The sequence below is a fragment of the Mastigoproctus giganteus genome, chromosome 4 (assembly GCF_048544385.1).
Source record: "Mastigoproctus giganteus isolate SK-2022 chromosome 4, ASM4854438v1, whole genome shotgun sequence".
Taxonomy (NCBI): Eukaryota; Metazoa; Arthropoda; class Arachnida; order Uropygi; family Thelyphonidae; genus Mastigoproctus; species Mastigoproctus giganteus.
In genome coordinates, this window is record NC_143578.1 from 16,313,269 (window position 1) to 16,332,153 (window position 18,885).

General features: G+C 35.7%; 1 protein-coding gene across 2 annotated transcripts in view; it reads left to right on the forward strand.

The window, feature by feature from the left end:
- The window catches only part of BuGZ (Bub3 interacting GLEBS and Zinc finger domain protein), a 169,381-nt gene that overhangs the window by 58,142 nt on the left and 92,354 nt on the right, over window positions 1-18,885 (forward strand). Inside the window, exons 5-6 of one of the 2 annotated variants that reach the window (XM_090372578.1) lie at window positions 9,181-9,207; window positions 18,096-18,123. In XM_090372578.1, the coding sequence (XP_090228704.1) occupies window positions 9,181-9,207; window positions 18,096-18,123 (55 nt within the window). The remainder of the gene's footprint in view (window positions 1-9,180; window positions 9,208-18,095; window positions 18,124-18,885) is intronic. The other variant, XM_090372579.1, reaches the window with a different exon arrangement.

The following is an 18,885-nucleotide window of genomic DNA, read 5'->3' on the forward strand; positions in this document are numbered from 1 at the left end:
TCAATAGTAAGAAAAAGTGGGGGGACATGCTGTATGAAGTAATGAGATTTTTGGATATGGCATACACATGGTAAGAACATAACCAGATCCTTGACATAACGTGACCTCGGCAATGCCCCCCCCCCCCCGCTTACACACTACTTGGACTCCCTCCAGTCACTATCTGGCAGGGTTAAGGTAGCAAGATTATACACTAGCTGATCCAGAAGCCTCCTAAAGAGTTACCAATAGGTTCAGTCCGGTGTACTAACTAGCGGCCGGCCTGCGAACATCATTTTAAAGCTGTACCCTCGAAATGTAAGGAAGATTGGATCTCGCCATGATGTTCATCATAACCTGAAAAGTCATCAGTCATACTGCATGATGGAAGAGATGTGGAAGGGTTGATTAGAACTTAGCTCTGGAGACTTAACGTGGGTTCCACCATTTCGAGCCTCCAATAAGCAAAGTGGTGGTATTGCACTGGTTGATGAGAGTCATCTACCACCTAGTATTGTTTGGTAACACAGGGGCGACATTCCTCCGTGTTGTGTGGGCATCACACCTCGACCCCTGCTGCTTACGTTGGTTCACACCTGGGTGGTCGCCCATAGTGTGTTTGTGCATGGAGGTTATACCCAGGATTACTAACAGTCCCACCATCGTGAAGGTGAAAGAAGAGGATTTGGCTGTCACAGACTGTCCGGACTTCGCCGAAATTGGCTTGAATTTCAGCAAAGTTCACTTGACTTGAATGTCACCCGAATATGAGTTCCATCAGGCTTAACTCCATTTGATTAGATGTCAATTCAACAAACGGATTTTGTATCCAATCAAAACTGTCGATAGATATATCAGGAAAATAATAACAAATCTGTTCTTCTAGTGATGTTAAGTGTTCAGAAATTAACTTCTTTATATTTTTATTTTTTGTTGCAGCTATCTTCGAAACCATTTCCATGTTGGCTTCGTTAACTTTAATTTTTCAAAATTTTATCCTCTTTAAAAATGGCAATTTTATCAGATTTTAATAAATTTTCATTTCTTCCTTGCATACTGGAATTTACATTATTCTATTTTTGAAATATATCTGTTATATAAGCAAATTTTGTACACTAAAAATCATTTTTCAACAATTGACAAAATTCATGCTTGTTTTCTTGTTCAAAAAAAGTATGTAGTTTTAATTTTAATTCATGAACACGACTTGATACTCGAATGAAGAAGGTTCAAATGTGCAGATCCAAATTCTTCACACAGTTTTGCAAACAACCATGATTTGAGAGGCCTGCTCTTAATATAATTAACCATCTTAATTATTTCATTCAGGCAGGACAGTTAGTAATTCCTCTTCTAGTGTTTTTGCAATTAAAGCTTGTCAATGTAAAAAACAATGAGTAGATATGATATTCTTATTTTCTTTTTGGCTAGTAATAGAAAACCCTTTAACGACCCAACCAATGATGGTGCACCATCATTGGTTGGGTCACATGATTCCCATGATTCATCTATAGATTTTAAATATTCATTCAAAACGTTAAAAACATCTTTACCTGTCTTTGTTTGTTTTAATTCTTTGCAACCTAAAAATTGTTCTATTATTTTATCATTTTCAATAATAGGAACGAATGCCAGTAGTTGGGCTTTACATCCAATATCTGTAGATTCGTCTGCTTTTAATGCAAATATGGAAGATTCTTTAATTTAGAAGAAACAATTTTTTTCAATATTATCTGACATATCGCAATCTGCGAATCGTATCATCAGAACTCATAAGAAAAACACTTTGTTTTTCTTGTGATTTTAATAATGTTTTGAAGTAATCTGGTGTCTGATTAGAAAGGTTATGTTTTGTAATGAAATGTCGCAATAATTTGCTTGGATTCATAGCGTCATTTGCTAATATTACTCCACAGCAATACACATAGGATTAGGTGCAAAACTACCACCACACCATGTAAACCCCATTTCTAAGTAGCTGTCTTGATACGTACGATTTTTTTTTTTTTTTTTTTTTTCTTTTCTTTTTATAGTTAAACTTGTGCTTCAGTTTTTCTGATGCTCTGTGAAGTATCTTTGTTGTATGCCACTATTTCTTGATTCAGATGTTCGTTATTATCTTGATTTTTTTTTTCTCTTTTAATAATCAGGTTTTCCATGGCCACTGTCTTAAAGTATTTGAAATAGAAATATTAACTAAAACTTTAACGTGCAAAACGTGCTTGACTATATGCACAACTAGGCAAACTGATATGCCAAAGGAGGAATAATGCAAGCTAAGGGCTAAGATTCGCTAAGCGAGTGTGAGCATTCACAGCGGTGCTGTGCTGTTTCAAATACAGTGTATGCGATGGATGGACGACTCGGGCTCGGCTGTTCCATATATGTAGGTGTATGTACATAAACACTGTGATATGGTCAGCAATTATTTCATGACAACTTCTAATTTACACAGTTGCATGAAAATCAACGACCTTTTGCAGCGATGGCCACGATGTAAGTGGGTGCCGCAGCACCAACTTTGAGAACCACTACCCTAAGGGTTCAGGAGAAACTGCTAGATAGGGGAGAGAAGAGTAAGGTAGATCTGCCACTGTGGAGGATTAAAAGTCGTGGAGGGGCCCAGACGATTGGTTTGGCACTGTTGTTAAGGTGGATGGGAGTGGGGGTTACGTTCATAAATCTTACAGAAAGTCAGAATTTGTATTTTCTTCATTGGTTTACGGTTATTTACTTGCCCCCCCCCCTTTCCTCTCATGATATTTGTAGGTAGCAATTGATAGTATTCCCTTAGTCATAACAGTGCTCGTGGGACTTTCTATCATTAAAGGCTCTGCAATGATTTCTGTTTTTTCAGTTCTATAAGTTCATCATTCCCCAATTTTTCAACATGAGAATTGAGCAGTTCTTTCACATCCTAAGTTTGATTCAATGTTTTGGAATTGATCAAAAGCCAGATGCACTTTTACGAGGGGTGATCATTTAATTCGTGGACTGGTGCAAGATCTTATCTTAATTGTCATCGTCTGAATCTTCTGTGATTTCTCCTTCTCGAAATACTCTCCTTTGAACTTTACACTATTTTTGCTACCGTCATACCCACTCATTATTTGCTTCTTGCAAGCCATTTTTCAAAAGACTGACATGCTTCCATTGCTTTCGATGCTCTACAAACATTGTAGTTTTGGACTTGAAACACTGCCTTTCAGAGTTTTCTTCAGACGTAGAAACAGGGATAGATATCACACAGGGCTAAGTTTGGTGAATAAGTCGGGAGGGATGGCAAAACCTCGGCACCTGTGGTAGTGATCACTGCCTGCACAATATTAGCCGTATGGGACCTGGCATCATCTTGATGGAGAAACCACTTCACACCGGAATATGGCTGTCCTACCAAGACGCTCATTACCATATTCTTCATTCATCTCTTGAACTGTTTCTGATTCATTTAAGCCCTGTCTGACACAATAACAAATCACTTGTCACTGTTCAGTCTGTATGTCGGACACGATATTTACTTCAAAATGATCGTCAATGACACGTCGCTAAAAAACTCTCTTCACGCAATGCTAGCTTAGCAAGTACTGGCATGCGCACAGTCTGCTCACTGGGCAATCAGTGAGATTGCCTCTAGTGGCAGTTATGAAAAGTTCATGAGGTAAATAAAATATGACACCAGTGTGCGAAGGCACACTATAGCCATAGCAGCTAATGCGCCAATAAACAACCATACCACACACGCCAGTCTACGAATTAAATTATCACCCCTCAAACATTGTTCATTCATATTACTCTCCTTGATGCTGACTCATGCTCATATGACAATTTTCACTGTGCACAGCACTTCAGATTTTCTCCAACATCCAATAAGGTTGGTGCATTTTTTTCAATCAGTTTATGCACTTGCCTTCATGAATGTCCTCTTCAGGTTTGAAGGTGGCAATAACTCTGATCCATGAACTGCAGAATGGTGGTTATGTTTGGAAGTAAAAACAACTTTCATGTTGGGATTTAGATTGCTCAGATAGTGGGAATGTCCAGAAGTATTATTGAGAAGTACAAAAGTCTTAAATTCCTGCCTATTCACCTTGCAATAATTTTTAACAGCAGGCACAAAGTGTTTGGTGAACCCATGAACCATAAGGGAAGCAGGTACCCAATTTCTTGCACTTTCATATGACTGGAAGCATACATTAGCATTAGCATTAGTAGGGGCATTTGATACAAGAAAGCAAGCTTATGCAGCATCAGCCAAAAAAAAAAATAAATAAAAAATAAAAAACCCACTTCCACTTCACCCCTCTGTTCGTTCAAAATACCTGTCCAGCTGAGCCTTAAACTTATTTAGGCTATCAACTTCCACTACAAGGGATGGAAGTCTGTTCCACCAACCAACCACCCGCTGGCTAAAGGCAAATTTCCGCACGTCTATCCTACATCTGTCTTTCCTCAATTTGAATTTATGCCCTCTCAGATGATTATTCTGAGCTAGAGGAAGAATCCCATCAGCATTGAGCATGCTCAAACCATTCAAGGCTTTATACACCTCTATCAGATCACCTCGCTGGTGCCTAGTCTCCAGACACTGTAATTTGCAAAACTTAAGCCTTTCTTCGTAAGAGCACAACTTTGTTCCATTCACTAATCTTGTTGCCCTTCTCTGTACTCGTTCCAGCAGCTCTACATCCTTCTTGAAATGAGGCCTCCAGACCTGTATACAGTACTCTAGGTGTGGCCTGACCATTGCCTTATACAAGGGAATAATCACCTCCTTATCCCTGCTAGAAAAATTCCTGTATATCATTAACAATACTCCATGCAGCCCGTCTGCACTGCTCAGAGAACTTCATATCTGCCTGCCCAACCACCCCCAGGTCCCTTTCATTCTCTACCACTGTCAGTGTAGTACCACAGAGTTGATACGTTGCTCTGGGGTTGCTGTTTCCCATGTGTAGTACTTTACACTTGTCAATGTTAAACTTCATTTGCCACCTCTCAGCCCATCTGCTCAATCTTTCCAGATCCTGTTGCAGCAGCATAGTGTCAGTAGTGTCCTTGAGAACCCTGCCAACCTTTGTATCGTCTGCAAACTTGGACATTAAGCTTGATATACCATCATCAATATCATTTATAAATACAGAAAACAATAATGGACCCAACACTGAGCCCTGAGGGACTCCACTAATAACATTAGTCCACGATGAGCAGTGTCCATTGATTACCACTCTCTGTCTTCTCCCCCTCAACCACCCCTTTATCCATAGCAGCAATTTGCCTCCAATGTCACACTGCTCCAATTTGTGGAGCAGTCTTCCATGTGCAACAGTATCAAAAGCCTTTCTAAGATCCAAGTATATAATATCAAAGCTATTCCCTGCATCCAGTTCTTTTGTGACTGCATCATAGTATCCAATCAAATTGGTCAGGCAAGACTTCCCCTTAACAAAACCATGCTGTGTCCGAGCTATAACTGAAGTCTTGTCTAAATGATCCTGCAGTGCTTCTTTAACCAGTGCCTCCATTAATTTTCCTGGAACAGAAGTTAAGCTCACAGGTCTATAATTACTTGTGTCAGCCTTTGATCCTCCTTTGTGAATTGGGGTCACATTTGCACATCTCCAGTCTATGGGTACCTCCCCCGAGTCCAAGGAAGCTCTCATAATTATGGCTAAGGGTTTGCTTACTTCCTTTGCTGCCTCCTTTAATATAACTGGATAGATCCCATCCACCCCGGGTGCCTTTCTTGTGTTTATCTTCAACAGTTTCTCCTCCACTTTACTCCCAGTTATTTCAAGATTCTGTAGCTTACTGCTAGAGTTGAATACACCTCTGGCATTCCCCTCACTGAATAACTCCTCATGTGTGAATGTCGATGCAAAATATTCATTTAGTTTGTTAGCTACCTGAGCAGGATCATCAACAGTTGACCCATCAATATCAAGTGGACCAATCTGATTCATCCCCTTCCTTCTAGAGTTTACATAAGTAAAGAACTCTTTGTTGTTTTTCTTTGTATCCCTTGCCAAGGATTTCTCGTAATCTGCCTTCGCCTGCCTAACCTCCTTTGTAACTTGGTTGCATATCAACTTGTATCTGTCATAGGCTTCTGTGTCATGTGTTAATTTGTAAGTATCCCGTGCATTTTTCTTCTCTGCCATATGCCTCATTAGTTCATCTGACATCCATTTTGGCCTAAACCTTGAACAATATTTCTTAGTTGGTATGTAAAGCCTAGTAGCTTCCAAGATAAGTTCTTTGAATGCTTCCCATTTTGAATTTGCTGTTGGTAACATCATCAGTTGGTCCCACTGTATAGAATTTAAATACTGTCTCAGTCCATCGTAGTCGCCTTTATGGAAGCAATAACCCTTCCCTTTACCCCTAATATTGCTGCCTCCTTTAATATAACTGGATAGATCCCATCCACCCCGGGTGCCTTTCTTGTGTTTATCTTCAACAGTTTCTCCTCCACTTTACTCCCAGTTATTTCAAGATTCTGTAGCTTACTGCTAGAGTTGAATACACCTCTGGCATTCCCCTCACTGAATAACTCCTCATGTGTGAATGTCGATGCAAAATATTCATTTAGTTTGTTAGCTACCTGAGCAGGATCATCAACAGTTGACCCATCAATATCAAGTGGACCAATCTGATTCATCCCCTTCCTTCTAGAGTTTACATAAGTAAAGAACTCTTTGTTGTTTTTCTTTGTATCCCTTGCCAAGGATTTCTCGTAATCTGCCTTCGCCTGCCTAACCTCCTTTGTAACTTGGTTGCATATCAACTTGTATCTGTCATAGGCTTCTGTGTCATGTGTTAATTTGTAAGTATCCCATGCATTTTTCTTCTCTGCCATATGCCTCATTAGTTCATCTGACATCCATTTTGGCCTAAACCTTGAACAATATTTCTTAGTTGGTATGTAAAGCCTAGTAGCTTCCAAGATAAGTTCTTTGAATGCTTCCCATTTTGAATTTGCTGTTGGTAACATCATCAGTTGGTCCCACTGTATAGAATTTAAATACTGTCTCAGTCCATCGTAGTCGCCTTTATGGAAGCAATAACCCTTCCCTTTACCCCTAATGGTAGTTACCTCTTTGAGTAAATCCCACTTCAGCACACTGTGATCACTGCCACCTAGTGGTTCATTTATCTGCAGATTCTTAATGCATGAAGAATCACTGCTGATAATCAAATCAAGAGTATTACTCCCTCTAGTTGCCTCCCGAACATGCTGATGTAGAAAACAATCATCCAATAAATCCACAAAAGCCCTGCTAGTGTGTGAGTGACCAGCCCCCAAATTCCAGTCAATATCTGGGAAATTAAAATCCCCCATTATAAGACTGTCTGATTTACTGGCCCACTCTTATTTCCCTGTACAGTTTCTTATTATACTCATCAGAGTCATTAGGCCTATAGCACACTCCTACTCTCAATTTTGATCTCCCAATGCTTATGTCACACCAAACTGACTCAACACTGCACTGTCCAGCGATGTCGACTGGCTTCACTTTCTTGGTTTTTATGTGTTTCTTAACTAATAGCATAACCCCTCCCCCCTTCCTATCCTGTCTATCCTTTCTGTAGACGTTGTACTCCCCAAATTCCAGTTCTGCATCCCTTATATCTGTGTGACACCACGTCTCTGATATCCCAACAATATCTGCCTTTGATGTTTTGAGCAATACCTCAAATTCATCAAATTTATTTACTAAACTCCTAGCATTGGTGTACACGCAAGTATACCTGCACCTGTTTCTATTCTTAGCTACCCTAACACAACCCATGTGTATACTTGTACCGCAATGGCTCCCAGCAGTCTCTGAAATACCATGCATCTTGTTTTTCAGGCTTCTGCTCATTCTAATAGAAGCAGTGCAAGAATCTCTTTCACCTCTGCCAGTGGCTACTGTCAATCTATTGGTCTTTGTCTCCCCCCAAGCTAGCAGTTTTCCGACCCACCTAACACTGCCTCGATAGCATCAGCAAATATTCTTGCACGCTTTCTATTTAAGTGTATCCCATCCCTGTAGAAGCAATCTCTCCTGTTAACAAGTACAGTCCAGGCTGAAAAAAAATTCTACATTTCATATAGCCTTTTAATGCCTGTGAGTTCTCAGCTTGGTTATTATATTGATATTATATCCTTTCCCTTAAACACTTGTTGCATTTGAACTCCAAACGAAGTTCAGCATGCTTGCTATTTGCCCATTTAATTTTCATACATTTCAGGGAAGACCTATGACCTTTATTGCCCAAGCTGATTGCCTTCCTTTTACTTGCACTTCCCATAGGTGCCTCCGTAGCCAGGTGGGCAGGAGCACCAGGACGTAGCACACACGCTTCTTGATTAGACCGGGGTTCGAGCCCATGCCCACCAAATATGGAGGATGCGGAAAGGTCAGGGAATGACCATTGCATATCCCCAGAGCAATATGGCCTTAGTTGCTAATGCTCCTAAAAACCAAATCCTCCTATGTGTGAGTCCTGTGGCACAATTTTAACAATCAGACACATTTTAATTGACTGTCCAGATTTTAGCAATATCCGTTTTACCGCTTTTAATCATCTGACTGAGCCTTATACACTCAGTCAGATTTTATCCGACAATGACAATGTGTCTGCTGTTTTTAGCTATTTTAAATCAATAAAGGTTTTTAATGTACTTAAAATTTTATTGTTATTGTTATTTCTTTATTGATTTATCTTTTTTACATTTTATACCTTTGTTATTTTATATCTTGACATGGTGACCTAAGTATAATTAGGTCAGTGAAATTAAAATTTTTATATATCACCTGGTTTTGGCGCATTATAGCCTTAGTTGCTAATGCCGCAATAAAACCCAAGAACCAACCAACCATCTTCTTAATATAGAGAGAAAAGGTATCAATAAAAATAATTTGTTATAGTTAAAATTTGTTAAATGGTAACTGACTGTATATGATTTCACAGAACAGCCACTGGGTTAAATCATTTAGTTCAAGAGGTTTTGAGTGCTTATTTCTGTATTTTATTTACAAGAATAAAATAAATATGTTTTCAAATTAATGTAATTACTATTTGATTATCATATAATTATTGAATGTATAATAAAAATGATGACATATCTTAGTTTCCATTAACCTTTTTGAAGTATTATACAAAAGATTAGATCACCTGTTTTTTTATTTATTTATTTTTTTATTTTTATTAAAGACATCCCAGGCTCGGGCATGAACAAAGGTGGGACATTTTATATATAATAGCTTCTTCCTATACCTTTTTTCTTTTGTTAGACTGCATCTTCTGAAATTTGATGATGTAAGATTAGTACTATTGTCCTAATCATGTACTATAACGGACCCATAAGATTAGAGCTTTTTTAAGGTTTTTTTTAACACTGACATATTGAATTAAAAAATCTGTTATAAAAAATTGTGATAGTGTTTTCAGATTTTAGATACTTACTGATATTTGTCAGAAATTATAAAAAGTTATTTTGCTACATTTTAATTGATTCTTTTTATATAAATACAGCATTGGCTTTGATCAAACAAGCATTTGATTTTATGGCAATATAATTAACTCTTATTTCTAATTCTTATATATCTTAATTGTGTACATCTAATGGTGTAGAAGACTACTAAAGTGCCATTTTTTGGGATGAACCTAATGTTGTTTCTGCTGATTTAATGTGTTTTAGAAGCATTTCTGGTAAAAGCAAATAATGTAAGCCTCATAATGAAGACTGCTTTTTTTCCCTATTTCAGTTTTTCTTATAAAAATTCTAGCTTTTTTTTAAAAAAACTTTTGAATTTTTTTCCTCCCTCCTGATACTGAGGTGGTGAGGGTTTATTGTTTGTGACTAGTTTTTCCTGATAGTGAAGCACATGGTGTTTACCAGTTCAAACTAAGAAATTATAAAATAGTTTATACTATTTAATAATTGAAATTGAATCCAAAAGATTAATCTTAATTTATTTAAAAGATGTGATACTACTGTGACAGTTTATTTGGGAGTGCCATAGCATTATCTCAAGGCAGTACAAAGGTAGTCCATGGTAATATGAAATTCGTTTTACTGTGAATATTAAGATATTGCAAGACAGTCTACTAGCAATCTATTATTTACTAGGTCATCAAAATCCTGCTGGTTTCAAGAATACAAGGGAGAAAGTACTTCCCATGTCTTTACAACTTAGATTCACATCTTTGCAGTGACGTATGCCAGTATACTAATGTATAAAATATGAACTTTATTAGGTTTACACCCTTGTAACAAAGTGGAAGTGACAGATTACTGTTTACATGTTCAGTGTAGTTTCAGCAGTTCATAACAGTTGTTATTGAGTGCAGTTTGATTCAGAAATATGACACTGTATGACGTAGTAGTAGTAGTGGCATGTGATGCAAGAAAGCAAGTGTATGAGCTTATGCACCATCAGCCAAAAAAAAAAAAATCACACCATTCCCTCTAAATGCCTGTCCAGTTCCTCCTTAAATTTATTTAACTTATCAACTTCCACGACAGATGGAAGTTTGTTCCAGCAATTAACCACCCGCTGGCTAAAGGCAAATTTTCGCACATCTATTCTACCTCTGTCTTTTCTTAATTAGTATTTATGCCCCCTTAGGTTCGTAATCTGAACAAGTGGAAGGATCCCATCAGAATTCAGCGTGCTCAACCCATTCAAGGCCTTATACACCTCAATCAGATCACCATGCAGGTGCCTAGTCTCCAGCCACTGCAATTTGCAGAACTTAAGCCTCTCTTGGTAAGAGGATCCCTTCATTCCCCTCACCAATCTTGTTGCCCTTCTCTGTACACACTCAAGCAAATCTACATCCTTCCTAAAATGAGGCCTCCAGACCTGTACACAGTACTCAAGGCGTGGCCTGACCTGACCGTTGCCTTATACAGATAGACAATCACCTCAGTTTCTTCCCTGCTAGCAAAATTCCTATATATCATTGACAAAACCCCATGACCTGCCCTGGCAGCCTGTCTGCATTGCTCAGAAAACTTCATATCTGACTGCACAATTACTCCCAGGTCTTTTTCATTTTCTATCACCTTAAGTGTAGTACCACACAGTTGGTACGATTCTCTGGGGTTACTTCTACCCATATGCAGTACTTTGCATTTGTCAAGGTTAAACTTCAGTTGCCACTTCTTAGCCCATCTGCCCAAATTATCTAGGTCCTGTTGCAGTAGCACACTGCCATTACTGTCATTAACAACCCTGCCAACCTTTGTATCATCTGCAAACTTTGACACTAAGCCTGATATACCTTCATCAATATCATTGATAAATATACAAAACAACAGAGGACCCAACACCGAACTCTGTGGGACTCCACTAATAACATTAGTCTACGAAGAGCAGCACCCATTAATTACTACCCTCTGTCTTCTCCCAGTTAACCATTCTTTTATCCATTGTAGCAACTTACCCTTAATACCATTCTGTTCCAGTTTGTACAGTGGTCTTCCATGCACAACAGTGTCAGAAGCTTTCCTGAAATCCAAGTATATCAAAAATATTTTTTGCATCCAGTTCCTTTGTAACCATATCATAATATCCTATCAGATTTGTCAGACAAGACTTTTCCTTAACAAACCCATGCTGTGTCTGAATTATTGCTGCAGTCTTATCTAGATGATCTTGCAATGCATCTTTAACCAGTGACTCCATTATTTTACCCGGAACAGAAGTTAAACTAACTGGTCTGTAATTACTTGTGTCACCGTTCGATCCCCCTTTGTGAATTGGGGGTACATTTGCACATCTTAGCCATAATTGAAGTTAATTAGCCATAATTAACTTCAATTATGGCTAAGGGTTTGCTTTGTTGCTTTGCCGCCTCCTTTAATATAACTGGATAGATCCCATCCACCCCCACGTGCCTTTCTTATGTTTAACTTCAACAATTTCTCCTCCACTTTGCTCTCAGTTATTAAAAAATCATTAAGCACCCTGCTACAATTTGATAACCTTCTGCCATTTTCAAACCTTAATAACTGCTCATGTGTGAATGTAGATGCAAAATACTCATTCAGTTTGTTTGCTATCTGAGCCGGATAGCAAACAAACATGTAAATGCTGTTCGTTATTGTTAATGCAGTGCAATCTCAATGAACTTATGTTGGGAACAACTTTAACACCCATAAGTAAAAATAATATTTACTACTTTTTTTTTTTTTTAAAACAAATATATGATGACTAAAAAGCCAACCTATTAAGCATGCATTTTTATATAAGCAAATTTCATTTTTAATGCATTTTTTTTTTTTTTTTTTTTTTTTTTGAAGAAATTTGGACAAAATTTGTTAAACATTTTAAATGGAAAATGCACCATTACTGTAGTGTTTTTTTTTTTTTTTTTTTTTTATAATGCTGTACTTCAAAATAAAAATATTAAACATGTAAATACTCTTCAATAATTCATATACTTAAAAATTCCAAAATTGTGAATTTCTTATAACCATTCCATGCTTTCAAATGAGACACCTTTACAGGGATTCCAATTTATAGTATATCACATAAATAAGGAACCAGCTACATAATCATAGTTGCCCACATTCACATATGACATCATTAAAACAATCTCACTTAGTTGAGGAGTATGGTAACTTCATTACACTTCCTACTCTTTTATGGAGGATGAGATTCTAACTTTATGTTGTAACAAAGTTATGCTTAATACATAACTATTGTTGGGAATATGCTGCAGAAGAGAATACTCAGTGACTCATAATTTGAAAAACCATTGCAATAGCTGGTTACCCTCTGTGAGGTATAGTTTCTTTTGTGAAATTTGTGTTTTGTGTTACGCTACTTTTCTTTTTAATATATAGCTTTACATTTTTCAATATGTCTTGGGGAACAAGATCACATCTGCGTTATATCTGAAGTTGTGATATATTGAGGTTGTAACATAATACAAACAGCATATAACTATTTTAGTTTCTATTTCTATTTAAATTTCAAGTAAGATATACTGATCTATATATAGTCACATTAATTGCACATCTACACCGATGGTACTATTTTAATAACTGCAGTTATTCTGTCTGTTGATATTGCTTGGTTTAGTTGTATGGATATGCTTCCTGGTGGTTGTTCCTTAGTTAGTGACCTCTGTGAGTGACCATAGAGGTTAATGAACTAGATCTCTCTCTCTCTCATAACAATTTATTATGGGAAATAAATATGTGGGCAACACACACTTGAACCACAAAATAAATACAGCAAATTAATTAGATCTCTCAATGCCCAGTTCTTCTGTAAGGGAAAATAAACTTCAGAAATTCTCTCACGGTGAGAGTTGTTGCAGAGCTGCAGTCTTCCTGAAAATATTCAGGGCATATTATGTACAGTTGTAGTTTGTCAATATCTATGTACGAAAACCCATGATAAAATTCCATATCTTTGTCTGAAGATAATTCTGTTATCAGTCATTTTGAAATTTGCCCCAAATTTTTCTGAGACTTGAATGAATGGGATTAGTAGCAGTGACAAATGGTGCAAGAAAGCAAGCTTATATAGCATCAGCCAAAACACACACACACACGACTATGGAAATTCTTTATCACTGAGGTAAACTTTTGGGTGCCCCCAAATATGTCAACCAAAATGGCTATGCTGATTGGCTATGAAGTTTGAAATAATAACATTATTTAAACAAGTTAGTTAATGTAACAGTGTGCTACATTTCGAACATATTAGCAGATAGTAATAATTCATGATTTATAAAAAATAAAAATAAAAACTGAGAAGACTCAGTTTCTGGTCATCTGCCACTTTGCTCATTCATTCCTTCAACCATTGCATGATAACAAACATAATATCCAGTGCTTCAGTTACAATATATGGTGTATGGATAGCCAATATGATGTGATGTGTATGAAAAAAATAATTTTAATGAAATTTGGGATTGCTTAACAAATTGTTCTGAAAGATTTAAATATAAAATTTCATTAAAATACATTCATCCAATACATACATCCATACATTCAGATCGATGGACAAAGAAATAAGTTGTATTTCTGTTGGTCTGATTTTAATGAAATTAGGGATGGCTCAACAAATCTTTCCAGTAGGCCCAAATATAAAATTTTATATGCCTTTGGGAGAAGAGTTATTACATGACAATGGGGATAATAATAATAATTGCCGGATTTCTATTGGTCGAGTTGTTACGTACAAAAGAATGGACAGACAAGATGAATACAATAGACATTGTGCATATTTGCTAATGCTCCTTAAAAAAAAAAAAATTGTTTGTGTGTGTGTGTGTGTTATTTATGGGATTTCTGTATTTGTTTATATCTACTTGCCAACCTTGCAACTGGCTGCAAAGATAGTTTGTTAGTATAACCTATATGTATTTTTATATTTTGGGTACATGTTATAGGCAATTTTATGTAGGTTTAGTTAACAGGAGGCAAAATTAGGTAAGTAATTAGGATAGAAATAGACACTCCTGCCCTTGTATTACACAAATAGCCCAGAGTTTGAAAAATTTTAGTTGTAGGAAAGTGAACTGTATAGAACTGAAGAATATAAAGTTAATGCTCGGGTTATCCAAGAGTGTGATTTCCTGTCCGTGCCAGTAATGGCCCTGGACATGGTAGATATGTGTATCCGTAAGTAGTATACAAATATGTAATAACCTTATAATTAATTTTCCAATTAAGAATATTTTCTTATTCTTAATCTTTTATAATAGCTTAAAATTAAGCTATTATGATCTTTAAACTTGTAGGTAACTGGCTGATATGTGTGAAATGGTATCTCTTCAGAATGCCACACCATTTCACCATATACAGCCTATAACATTTCAATAGTTCCTTGTACATATGCCCTTATAGTGCAACCAATAAATTTAATTTCAAATGAAATTAATTTTTTATGGGTTTTTTGTATGTTCAGGTAATTGTGGCATCTATATTGTTACCTTTAATTTTATATAAGTAAAATCTATTATTTGTTTAACCTGGGGGGGGGGGGGAATATAAGCTTAATGAAAATTTGGGCATATGCATTATATAGGAATAGTAAGACAAAAGATCCAAAGTTGGCTAAAAATTCAATGAAATAATGATCCATTCCCCACTATGTAGGTTTCAATGTAGCTAACAGATTGAGGTTTAGTTTTTGTTCAAAACTGCTATCATGCAGAAGTGTTCTAATTTGAAGACCTATAAAGATCAGTCTTTGAATTTTACATCATTTAATTTTTGAATATTTTTTCTTTATATGGTTAAAACTATCACTTCTTTGTCCACAAAATTTTTCATTAAGCCCAGCTTTATATGCAGTGGAGAAAGAAGTACCATTTGAGAATCCACTAAGGTCACTTATTTGACAACTTTTCCCAGAACAGATGCTTTTCGTGCTGTCCTTCTGTTTACCCTTCTTGACAAGAAGGGTAAACAGAAGTTGGTAAATTCAAGTAAAAGTACAGGGACCTTAAAGTCACCACATAATTTGTCAGTGGCATTTCTTTTATTTAATCACATTATTTGTATCATATACTTTCGTAAGTTTCCTTTATTTCAGTAGAATAGTCTACTGCTATTGAAGGCTTTTTTGTGCTTAAGTAGTGCAAAAAACTTTCTTTAACATGTTGACTGCTACATCAGCCATATAATGTCTGACACCAGTAGGGTTTTTATGCCACTTTGAACGTATATGGCTGACACCCTCTGTTTCAGTCAGAGTTGCATCTTCTGTATAGTACTGACAGTTGATGGGAATTACCTTATTTTTGAAAAGTATGACCCCTGGTGATACATCTGATGAAATTTGCATGCTGCTATGAGAAAAAATAAGCGAGTAACTGCTGATTATTTATTATACGAATTTTACAATTACAAAATTATGTAGATTTGTGGGATTGACCAAAATGCTGATGCTGATGATTACAGTCTGGGCAGTCTTTTCGTCTTCCTTTACTGTTGGAGGGTTCATCAACCATTTCTGGGGCATGCTTTGTTGACAATAAAATATTTATTTTAGAATTACTAATCAAATTATTTACTAAATATTTTTTGGCTTCAAGCTTGGCAGTCAATGTGTTAAATTTGCTTGTGCAGATCAGCAAAGAGCAGTATCACCAGTGCATACTGGTTGTCAGAGAACCACTGTATACAAAGAAAAACAAAAATAATAAAATGTAGTTGGCCTTGTGCATAGATAACTGGCCAACATGTCCAAACATGTTGTAATGGATATTCATAGCAAATGACTCATATCATTCGTTGTACTGCTTTTTTTATTATTCAGTAAGTAATGCTTATTTTATAATGTTATGGAAATTGTTATTGTGCTTTCTCTTCCCCCCCCCCCCTCAAAAAAAATTAATGGGCTGTAAAATGAGGAAAGACTTCGAACATGTGGGTTGCAGAGCTTGCAAGATAGGCACCTTAGAGGAGACTTGATTGAGGTGTTTAAGGCTCTGAGAGGCATAAGCAAAATGAATAAGGATGAAATTTTCACGCTTATAAATGATTCTAGAACTAGGGGCCATAATTTCAAGTTGGGGGGTAGTTGTTTAGACTGGGTTGCAGGAAGTTTTATTTTACCCAGCGAGTTATAAATTACTGTAATAAGTTACCTACATTTCATTAATATGGTATCCAGTAGAGTCCGGGGAAATTCAAATGTCAGCTGGATAATTACCAGACGGAGGAGGGAAATGCATAGGTTGTCCATTTCCTTTTCTCTTATTAATTTTTATTATTATTATTTTTTAAAATTTTCTTATTATTATTATTTTTTAAAATTTTCTTATTATTATTATTTTTTAAAATTTTATTATTATTATTATTTTATTTTATGTGTTTTTTGTTATTTTATTTATTTAATTATTTATTATTTATTTATTATTTTTTTTTTTTTTTGGCTGGTGCAGCATAAGCCATAGGCTTCCTTGCACCATGTGGCCATTACTAATACTAATACAAGAAAATTGTATCCATATTTGGAATAATTTAAAAAGTTAGTTTCCTTTTATATGACCAAAACCTTTATTGACCAGATTCTTGGAGTTATCACATTAAAAAAAAAATTTGAATTTCTTGACAGTGGTTAATAATTTAAGCTGTAATCTTGCAATGGTTTCATTAATATGGTATCCAGTTCAGCATTCTGCATATTAGCAATATGGGGGTGGGGATGATGACCAAATGCAGCTAGCACCTGCTAATGTAATACATGATATATTAAAAAAAAAAAAAAAAAAACTAATGCTACCATTCTATGACCGAAGTAGTCAGTACACCAAGAACCTCCTCCCCAAACAAGCAATAAGTCATTCAGCTATAAATGTGTAATATCTGTATTTGAGATGTTGACATTCATTAGAATTGAATGAGTGTCTGTGTATTTTCATTTGTTTTGAGTTGGCTGCAAGGTTAACCTAATAGGAGGTTTCACTCTAGTTGGATCAATAATGTTTAGGATATTATCCTGCTTTTTTGACAGTACTTTAACAAGGCTTCTTTGTTTTCTTTGCTGCTGATTAAGAGAAGGGAGTAGTTTTTCAAAGCAGCTCCTTTTTGCACCAGAATAACAAAAGGCATAAAAAGGAACAGCGAGAGTCGTAGTAAAGACGAGTGATAAGTACTACCAGTGGTCTTTTTAATGAAGGAAAATTGGTTTTTATAAACTTATAAATATTTTTTAGTTTCAAATTCTCCCTAAAAAGAGTAAATGCATCAAAAATTAAGGGGGGGGGGAAAAGTATAATATATATTTTACACCATAAATCAAATGCTCATGTTCACTGCTATGCTGCTTTGTTAAAAATTAGTATATACCAAGAAATTATTCTAAGACATTTGGAGCTTCACTAGGAAACTTCTTAGTTGTTTTTTTTTTTTTGGCTAATTAAAAAAAAAAAAAAAAAGAAGTTTTGTGCAAATCTTGTTTAACAGAAAAAAGGGCAGTTTAACAAATATGCATGTTAAAAAAAATTATTTATATACTTTAATAAAATCAGTATTCCAAAACGACTAATAATCTGTTGCTAATTTCATTTTTTTTTCACTAGTGATTAATAAATTTTAAGCTAAAACTTTAAGTATTTATTTGCTTATTTTATTTATTTATTTTTTTTGACAGGCATGGCTCCACCATTCATGGGACCAGGGTAAAGTTTCTAATGTTTTTTTATTATTATTATTTTTTTAACCAGAAACTTAACATATATTTAAACTAAGCATTTGTAGATACCTAATACATTCACAAAAACGTTATAAGTTGAATTTTCAAAAACTGGCATCTTAGGCCTCTGAATAATTGCCAGTTTTTGGATTTTCAGTTTTTAGATAATAAATATAAACAAACATGAATTGTCAAATTATATGTCAAAATCTATGTATGTGTGTATGCTCAAATAAGACATTACAGGAAGCAAAGGTTCACCCAGCATTTGAAAGGTTTCATGGAGCAACTTTTTGGTAATTGCTGCTTACTGGTAGCCTTTTCACTTAACAATGTACACACACTACACGTTACACTTTTTTGCATGTCTAGTCTGTATTTGTATCATCACAGAATCCATATTCAGGAGATACCCTACTTATGATACAATACATTCCCATATGAACAGAGAATGTACTGGTCACCTACTTATTGCCACTTTATCAACTTATTATTTATTAATACTATTAAATATATTTATTGTATTCTGTTTGGTAGTTTGTTAAAATTTGGAAACAAGAAACCTGCAATTCGAGAAACCCAAGCACACCAAAATTGTCAGGTAGTTACTGACAAAATCACTTTGATAATGTTTTATTAACCTGCCAGTGTTGCATCTTTCAGGTGTTTTCACACACACCTGCAAAAACCCTAAAATTTCACATTAAAAACTATTCTAGTAAAACTTGTCTATATTTAGGATAGTAGA